This window comes from Quercus robur, chromosome 4 (genome assembly GCF_932294415.1).
Source record: "Quercus robur chromosome 4, dhQueRobu3.1, whole genome shotgun sequence".
Lineage (NCBI taxonomy): Eukaryota > Viridiplantae > Streptophyta > Magnoliopsida > Fagales > Fagaceae > Quercus > Quercus robur.
In genome coordinates this window covers 81459302-81468692 of record NC_065537.1, presented here as the reverse complement: position 1 = coordinate 81468692, position 9391 = coordinate 81459302, and the positions used below count along the sequence as shown (strand labels likewise).

Sequence of the window (9391 nt, the reverse complement as noted above, 5' to 3'; positions counted from 1 at the left end):
GGCGATTTGTGCCTGGTTTGGCCTCAGCTACAGTAGGTCTATCCAAGCTGTTGAAAAAGGGGAATGAATTTACCTGGGGGATGGAGCAGCAGGAAGCTTTTCGAAGAATTCAAAGCATCATGAATCATCTGCCCACCCTCCAGGCACCAGTACGTGGGCGACCTCTACTGCTATACTTAGCATCAAACTCCCAGGCAATAGGAGCTTTGCTGGCACAAGAAGACGACCAAGGAAACGAGCAGCCTGTATATTATGTAAGCAGGACACTCAAGGATACCGAGACTAGGTACCCCAGAATAGAGAAAGCCTGTCTAGTGATCATTTGCGCGTCCCAAAGGCTAAAGAGGTACTTCTCAGCTCACCAAATCATTTTGGTAACCAAGTCCCACCCCATAAAAGCACTCCTGCACCAGCCCCTTCTCACTGGAAGAATAGCACAATGGCTAGTTTTGCTCTCTCAATATGATATAGGCATGAGAACTCCCAAGGCTGTCAAAAGCCAGGCCATAGCAGATTTGCTAGCTCAATTCCCAGGAAAGGAGGAAGGCCTGCTGAGCGAAGAAATCCCTAGTGAGGTAGCAGTAATGGATTCCCAGGGAAGAAATGGACCATGAGGTTTGACGGGTCGGCTACAGCAACTTCAAATGGGGTAGGAATTGTACTAAGTTGTGAAAATGGGGATATCATACCCTTGTCTTTCAAGCTTAGTTTCTCGTGCTCTAATAATGCAGCTGAATATGAGGCATACTTAATCGAGTTGACTGTAGCACTTAGCATAGGAGTAAAATATATGAGAGTGTTGGGAGATTCCAATCTTGTAGTCTCCCAAGTGAAAGGTGACTTTGCGTTACGGGAACAAAGCTTAGCAGCCTACAGAACTTGGGCACAAAGGCTGGAGCTGGAATTTCAGACCTTTAGCATAGAGTACACTCAAAGAAGTGAAAACAGGTTTGCTGATGCGCTCGCCACCCTGGGATCCCAAATACCATTTAATGGGAGAGATACGCTGATAAAAATAAGAAGGCAGGAACATTCTATTGTAAGGATCCTCCAAGGGATGTATCTCGGAGAGTCCAAACAGTGGGATTGGAGGAACGAAGTCAAAGAAAAGATGAAAGAGGCAGGGCCTAGAGGGAATATCAAAGAACTAATGGATTACACTCAGATAGAAGGGGAATTGTATAGAAGGCTGCCAGGAGGAATATTGTCTAGATGTATCGCCGAGAAGGAAGGAAAGTCGAAGCTAGAAGAATTACACGCCCAAGCATGTGGAGTTTCAGAAAGGGTCAGCCTATATAGAAGAATGCAACGCATGGGGTATTACTGGCCAAATATGGACAAGGAAGCAGCAATTATACAGGAAAAATGACAGGAGTGTCGTTTGGCAATAGATAAAGAAGAAAGTTACGCGGTGTTTGTTGCAGAAGATTGGCAGGTTCCTTTCATAGGATACCTGGCTCAGGGGATCCTGCCAACCAACAGAAAACTAGCCCACAAGCTCAAGAAGCTAGCGGGTAGATATTTCCTGCAAAACGACATCTTATTCAAAAAGGGATACCGTGGGGATCCCTTAAGGTGCCTAGGACCAAAGGAAGCTAAAGAAGTAGTCAGGGAAGTACATTCTGGAGATTGTGGAAGTCACCAAGGGAAGAGAAGGCTGTATAAGCAATTACTGTTGTTGGGATATTACTGGCCAACGATGAAAAGAGAGAGAGTGAAAGTGAAAGAACACAAGCGCTAGTAGAACCCAGCGACCTCTCATGGCACAGACAGAAAAAAAACCTCGGGGAACCAGAACAGGGAAGCCCAAAAAAAAGAATAATAACAAGCGGCTTTCAAGTTGGCAGAACAGGATTCCGCCCAGTTTGGAAGAAAAGGGAAAAAGTAGAAACTGCCAAAAAACGGGATGCCGAGAAGGGCATACCTCAGCACATCCCAAAGAAGGTGGCCAACCAGGAACTTTCAAAAAGATCAGAGCTGAAAGAAGGAAAGAATGAGAAAAAACGGGAAATGGGACTTACCGAGTGATAGGTACGGGACGTGCTCTGTTCGCAAGAAAGCAAAACAGGGGAACCAACGGTTCCCCGGGAAGACCAGAACTCCATTATAAAAGGAAGGGATGGGTTGCGAAGAAAAGGGCAGCGAGAAAAGGAGAGAAAAAAGAAGAGATTTTCTAAAGAAAACTATCAGTAAATCTGTGGTGAAGAGAAAGAAAACGCTAAAAGGAAAACGAACATTGCTTCCCGGTATCTTGTAAAAGCCACTATTGCACATACTCGGATTCAAAGAGAATCAAACTTTGCAAGTTTTGAAGGTTGAAATAGCCACTCAAGACTGTAATTTTTGAGCTTGATTGAACCTTGTATCATGTCCTAGTGAGCTTTCTGTAACTTAACAGACAACGTATTAATGAAATATGCCTCATTAATCCCAGGGTCCCCTTAGCATTAATTTTGTACCATTTTGCTAATCCTGCTTCTTTCCTTTTGAATTTACCTTGTTGTTTTTTTGGCATTCTTCAATACGAATATCCTTGCTTGTCATTTTTTTATTTGTCAGGAGCATCCCCTGTATATCACTTGATTCTTAAATAGCTTGTTAGCTGCGGTGAGTCAAGGCCCGGTTCACCAAACCTTTTATTTAGGCCCGGGATCCTTGGGCCTAAGTGTCACAGAAAAAAGACACTCTCACATATTTATATTCCTGATTAAGGTGACTGAGTTAGATGTGTGGATATCTATTTATGGTGTCCGGTTAAAACTCATATATATAAAAGAAGAGACCTCATGTGGGAGAGCATGAGATTCTATCAAGTGGCGTCTTTTATAGCTCTATTATCTAAGCCATCCATCTGTTTTGTTTTTTTTGTTTTTTGTTTTGCCTTTTTTTTTTTTTTTTTTTGCCTCCTTTTGTTTTGGTTTCAAGTTATTACATTTACACCTCATATGTTATTACTCCTCCTCACTCCTTAAACGTTTAGGGGGTGTTTGGCAGAGTAGTTTGAGAAATGTTATTTGTAGTTTTTTGAAATACATGTGGGTGAAAAAATGTATAATATTGTTTAAAATGTAAAAATGTGAATTTGAGATATTAGACCAAATAGGCCCTCAAACTTTCAAGTATACCATTAATTTAGCCCTGCAACGTCTAAGGGCATCTCCAGTAGCTTATTCAAATTTTTGTACTGTTTGGAGAATAAACAGTGACATTTAGCTTTTACCTACTCACTTTTTCAAATATACTTTCCAACAAATTCTCTATCTCATTATATTATTTCTTCATTCATTGTTTATTCTTTTTTTAATCACCATTTATTCTTTTTTTAACAACTATATATTTCAATGAGAAGTATTATATTCACAACATTTTATGCAATACTTTCACAACAAAATTTATGTAGAAAGTTGTTACTAGTTCTAATTTGAACCCACCGTTTAAATTATTTTTTTACTCGCCAATATTAACTAATAATAATCTGTTACTTAAAATTTATTGTGAAAATATTATGAAAATATTGTGGTAGTATTTTTCAATTATGATTTTTTATTTTTTAAATTATTTTTCTTCCTTTCATTTCATTTTCATCCATTCACGTTTCATTTCTTTTTTCTTTTTTCTTTTTCTTGCTTTTCTCCTCCACACAAGTGTCCAACCCCCCTTCTTTTATTTTATTTTTCACCTCAAGAACATTCTAGCAACTCATTTGCTTCACATCAGAGAGAGAGAGAGAGAGAGAGAGAGAGAGAGAGAGGGCAAGCCGGTGGAGATCGAGGTCGCCGAAAGGACAAGTCGGTGGAGATCGGCGTTCACCACGCAGCGCTACCACGTCTGCCGCCCCACCGTCGCTCATCCTCCTCCCCACCACCTGGGTCAAATCAACGTTCTTTTTTTTTTTGGCAAAAAACACATTTTGGTCCCTACATTTTGAGCCGATTCCCGTTTTAGTTCCTAAGTTTTTTTTTTACCGCTTTTAGTCCCTCTCCTGAAAAACGGTTCCATTTTAGTCCCTACCGTTACATTATAAACGGATATTACTGATGTGGCAAACGGCATTGATAATCAATAATAAAATAATGTCTACAGTGTCACTGTTAGTTACTCCCACCCTTACTAGTCACGTGCCACTCACGTGACGGTCCCTAACCAAACAAAACCCCAAATCACCCAAATAGATCTAACAGCGAACTTGCTGAAAATCCCTAATCTCTTACCTTACTCGTTGCTCATCACAAGACCGATCAAAGAACCCACAAATCGGCAAGCACAAAAATCCCATAAATCGGCAAGCACAAAAAACCCACAAATCGGCAAGTTTCAGTGTGTTTGTGCTGAGCAGATTGCGAAGGTTGTATTTCTCTCCAACTCTCTCTCTCTCTCGTTATGTTATGAATGCCATTTTAAGTGCTGGGTAATCGTTCTGGGTTTCAATCTCAGTTGTTGGGTTTTGAGAATTTGAGAATTTTGAGATATTGTGTTTTGTTATTGCTCTGGAATTTCAATCTATCTCTGTTTCTCTCTCGTTGTGTCTCACTTTCACTCTCTCTCTTCCTCTCTCCCTTTATAACTTTTGTAGTGGACATAATATTGACCGTGATAGTGGAATATTGTTAGGATTTGCATTGTTTGGCTGTTGCGTGTTGCTTTTGTTATTTGCGGCTCTGTTTGTTTTACTTTTGTTTATCAGGGACCACATTACTGACTGTATTTTTGTTGGTAATTGCATTGTTTGTCTGTATTATGTGTCACTATTATTTATCAGGGACCACTATATTGATCTTTGATAAACCGTGGAATCTTTGTGTTGGTATTTGCATTGATTGTCTGTATTGTGTCTTGCTTTTCAAGAAGTGGCTGGGTCCATGTGATCCCTTTGTTGGTATTATATGCTTTTTTATTTGTTTATTAGCCTAAAAAAGTATTATTAATATCTGTTTTCATTTTCATTTTGTTTTCTTCCCGTGACTTGCATGTAGGATGAATGAGCTTTTTACTCTGCATGTCCACCATGGTGGGCATTTCATGTGGAACCCTCAAGTGTATGTGGGAGGGACAGTTGATATAGTGGATAATTGTGACCCAGATAGGTGGTAAAAAGTAGAGATTGAGAGTATATGTAGGGATTTTTGCTACTCTGAAGTAGATAAGCTATAGTATAAAATGCTTGGTGTGGACCCAGAGCGGTCAAATTTCCATCAGGTGGTTGATGATGATGCTGCTATGTTCATGACTGACTTAGTGAAGGGATATGGGGAGATTCATGTCTTTGTGGAGCATCCAGTGCATGAACCAGTTAAGTTACCAATGGAGGATTTTGATCCCTTAGCTGCTGGAGTACTTGGTAGTGAAGTAGAAGGTGTAGGTGTAGAGGTTTTTGCTAGTGACAGAGTGCTTCAAAATGATAATGAAGAGTACAAACCTGATTTTTCACAATTTGGAGGCCATGATAATGCTGAATTTGTTAATGTTGACCATGGTGAGCCACATGAGGTAGATGATGAGCAAGTTTGTGCTAGGAGGGCTGGCAAAGCACCAGTTGTTGATGACCAAGTTAAGGAGAGTAGTGAGGGCAGTGAGGATGAGAGGAGTGACTTAGAAGAAGAGCCAGAACCAGAAGTGCAACCAATGAATATTGGTGAAGATAGTCCTGATAGTTGGGACAATCAAGCTGAAGATGCTGAGGTTGAAGCAAGACAAATGGGTGGTGGTGTCATGAATTCTGACTATGAGAGTGAGGAGTTGCTTAGCCTTGATGAATCATCATCAAGCAGTGAGGGTGGTGATGATTCAAGTGATGATGACATCCCTGTTGCTGAGGTTGACAATTCTATTAGGAGCAGCAAATATCCAATCTTTAGGCCAGTAGCCAAAGCTGAGAACCTTAGGTTTGAAAAGGATATGTTGTTCATCCCAGCTAAACAATTTAAAGATGCTATAACTGATTATGCAGTCCATGGTGGGTGGGGTATAAAATTTGTGAAAAATGACTTGGTGAGAGTGAGAGCCCGATGCTAGCCAGGGTCCAGTTTTGTTGCCTACCTTGCAAAGGTGCCAAGGGAGAAGAGTTTTAGATTGAAAACACTGAACATGGAACACACATGCAGCAGAAGCTATAGAAATCCAAGGTGCACAACATCATACATTGGGAAGAAGTTAGTGAAGAGGGTTAGGAGACAGCCTGGCATAAAGCTTAAGGATATTCAGGAGGCTGTGCATGAGAAGTATGTGGTTAACATAAGTGCAGGCAAGGCAAGTAGGGCTAGAGAGAGAGCTCAAGATGTTGTTGATGGGACCCACACTGCACAGTTCAACCAACTATGGGAGTACTGTGATGAGTTGAGAAGGTGCAGTCTTGGGAGCACAATATTGATGAAGGTGCATACTTATGAGGACGGTGATTTGGCAGCTGAGCATGGATTGGCAACCGGGCTGCCATATTTTGAAAGAATCTACATCTGCCTTGAAGGTTGCAAGAAGGGCTTCTTGGTAGGGTGCAGGCCAATCATTGGTCTAGATGCATGCCATTTGAAGACCAAGACAGGTGGTCAGCTGATGTGTGCTGTTGGCAGAGATCCCAATGATGAATACTTCCCATTCGCATATGCAGTAGTAGAGGATGAAACAAAGGACACTTGGACCTGGTTTCTTAATTTATTGCTTACTGACATAGGAGATGACAACAAATGGGTGTTCATATCTGACCAGCAGAAGGTATGCTGGTAGCTTTATTGCTTGTTGAATTATTTGTAGTTAATGGTAGCTTCATTGCTTGCTGAATTAAATGATTGTGCTTTGCAGGGGTTGGTGAACACCTTTGTTAACAATTGGCCACAGTACGAGCACAGGATTTGCTGCAGACATTTATACCAAAATTTGAGGAAAAATCATCCTAGTGTCCATATTAGAGACCTTTTTTGGAAAGCAGCCAAGGCTACCTATCGGCAAGCATTTGAGAGGGCAATGAATGAGCTAAAGGAGGTGGATGAAGATGCATTCAAATGGCTGCAATCTCAGTCAACAACTATCTGGGCTAGGCACATGTTCAAAAGTGATCGCCAGAGTGACACAGTCTTGAACAACATGTGTGAAAGCTTCAACAGCACGATAGTTAAGTTCAGGAGCAAACCTATAATCACTATGGTATGCATAATTCTCCTTTTCATGTGCATTATGATCCATAGACCTATGTAATTCATGAATGATTAATTCTCCCTTTCTCTCTATGTGCTTATAGCTTGAGTGTATTAGGCTATATCTGATGACTAGATTTCAAGCAAACAGAGAAATGATTACGAAGGTGGAATCTGAGTTGTGTCCTAAGATAAGGAAAATGCTGTACAAGGAGAAGTTGGCATGCAGCAAGTGGATAGCATGTTGGGCTGGTCGTATGAAGTTTGAAGTGAAGAATGGGCTTGAGAGTTTCATTGTGGACTTGGAAGAGAAGAAATGCAGCTGTAGGAAGTGGGACATAGTTGGCATACCATGTTGCCATGCCATTTCTTGCATATTTTTCAACAGTGAAGATGCTGAAAAGTATGTCAATGCTTGCTACAAAAGGACTATCTACATTAATTGCTATGAACCCATTATAGAGCCCATCAATGGCCAGAATATGTGGGGACCTAGTGGATTGCCACCTGTGCAACCCCCTATCAAGAGGAGACCTCCTGGCAGGCCTAAGAAGAAGAGGGCACTGGAGCCTGATGAACCTAGAAGTCACAGAAAAAATAGAGGCCTAGGCATCTCAAAACAATGCAAGTTATGTGGGAAATTAGGACACAACAAGAGGAGCTGCATGGGAGAAGTAAGAGGGAACTCCTCCTTGCCTGGGAGTGCATCCCAAGCCAGTAGGACCACTAGAAGGGTAAGTATACACTTTGACTTAGATATCCTCATTGTTTTATTTTTCAGTTGGCAAACTATTAATTGTTATTGTGCTTATGCTTGCAGGCAGCCAAGGATGCTCAGCCAACAGTACACAGGGCACAACCAAGCTCTAATGATGATATGACCACAAGTGCACCTCCACCCCCCCACTGATAACCAGTCCAATCCAAGACCAAAAAAACAGAGGAAGAGAAGTGCAGTCACTACTGAAACCTTGAATGCAACTGGGAATGCAGCAAGATATATGACAGCAATGAGATCTGCTAAAAGATAGCAAACTGAAGCAGGACCTTTTTTTTTGTTGTGCTATATGTTGAAGCACTCTTCATATATTTATGTAACTACTAGAACAATTGGCATATGTTTATGGGCTGACCAAGTCCTTTTTTTTATGAATGTGTTTGGTAGACTTTGTCCCATATTTTGTAATTATTGTGGTACACCAAAAACTACCATTGGTGTTAAATATTTTGTAATTATTCTCCCATTGTTATGATGATTCAGCTTCCATTATTCAGATTTGCTTTGCTAGTTTTTAGCTTTGGTTTTTAAAAGGCTTAAACTCAAATTTGCTGGTTTTTAGCTTTGCTGGGCAGTTTGGTGATTATGCAGGTTTGGTGAGCATTGGAGTTTAATGTGCTGGGCAGTAGCCAGTTTAATGTGTAATGATGTATGATGTATGAATTAATGTGTAATGATGTAATGATGTATGAATAAATGTATATTATGCAGGTTTGGTAAGTTATGCAGAAATTATGCAGATTTGGTAAGTTATGCAGAAACTATGCAGGTTTGGTAAGTTATGCAGAAACTATGCAGGTTTGGTAAATTATGCAGGCTGCTGGTGATGCTAAATATTTTGCAGCCAGCTCCTTTAATACATAAAGAGCTGCCTCTTTTATTTTGCAACCAGTTGCTCTCTAAATTGCTGTCAAATTGCAGTATCAAATTGCTTTGTCAAATTGCTGTTTCCATTCAAAATTGCAGTGTCAAATTGTTGTGTCAAATTGCTGTGTCAAATTGCTATTTCCATTCAAAATTGCAGTGTCAAATTGTTGTGTCAAATTGCTGTCTAAAACAGGATGCTTTCTCAAATTGCACAGTTAATATCAAAATTGACAGTTGATGCACAGTTAATATCACAAACTGCTTTGGCACAAACACTTAACAATAATGTAATAAATTGGTACACAAATCATAGATTAATTAAAAAGACCATATTCCATTGCTAAAGTCTTGGATTGCAAAGAGAATTACACCAAAAAATCAGGCCTTTTCCCACTACTACAAACCAACACATTCCAATACAAATTATGGTCTTTTTCCACTTATACATACACCAAAATTCAAGCCTTTTGCCACTAATACATACAACAAAATTCAGGCCTTTTTCCACTAATACCTACCCACCTAATGACCCATTTCTCCCCCCCCCCCCCACCTATTTAGCCAACCAGAAGAAGCATCAAACAAAGTAGCATCCCACTTATCACCAGAGACAGCCCCA

General features: G+C 40.4%; 1 protein-coding gene across 1 annotated transcript; it reads left to right on the top strand.

The window, feature by feature from the left end:
• Positions 1 to 6084: 6084 nt before the first annotated feature.
• LOC126722744 (uncharacterized) lies at positions 6085 to 9010 on the top strand. Its single transcript, XM_050425896.1, has 7 exons — positions 6085 to 6708; positions 6796 to 7137; positions 7232 to 7861; positions 7948 to 8014; positions 8440 to 8496; positions 8617 to 8621; positions 8930 to 9010. The coding sequence occupies exons 1-7, from the start codon at positions 6085 to 6087 to the stop codon at positions 9008 to 9010; spliced, it is 1806 nt and encodes a 601-aa protein (XP_050281853.1).
• The last annotated feature ends 381 nt before the right edge of the window (positions 9011 to 9391 follow it).

Coding starts and splice junctions, on each gene's coding strand:
- LOC126722744 (XM_050425896.1), top strand. CDS start 6,085: ATGGAACACACATGCAGCAGAAGCTATAGAAATCCAAGGTGCACAACA. Junction 6,709..6,795: donor TCATATCTGACCAGCAGAAG/GTATGCTGGTAG, acceptor TGTGCTTTGCAG/GGGTTGGTGAACACCTTTGT. Junction 7,138..7,231: donor GCAAACCTATAATCACTATG/GTATGCATAATT, acceptor ATGTGCTTATAG/CTTGAGTGTATTAGGCTATA.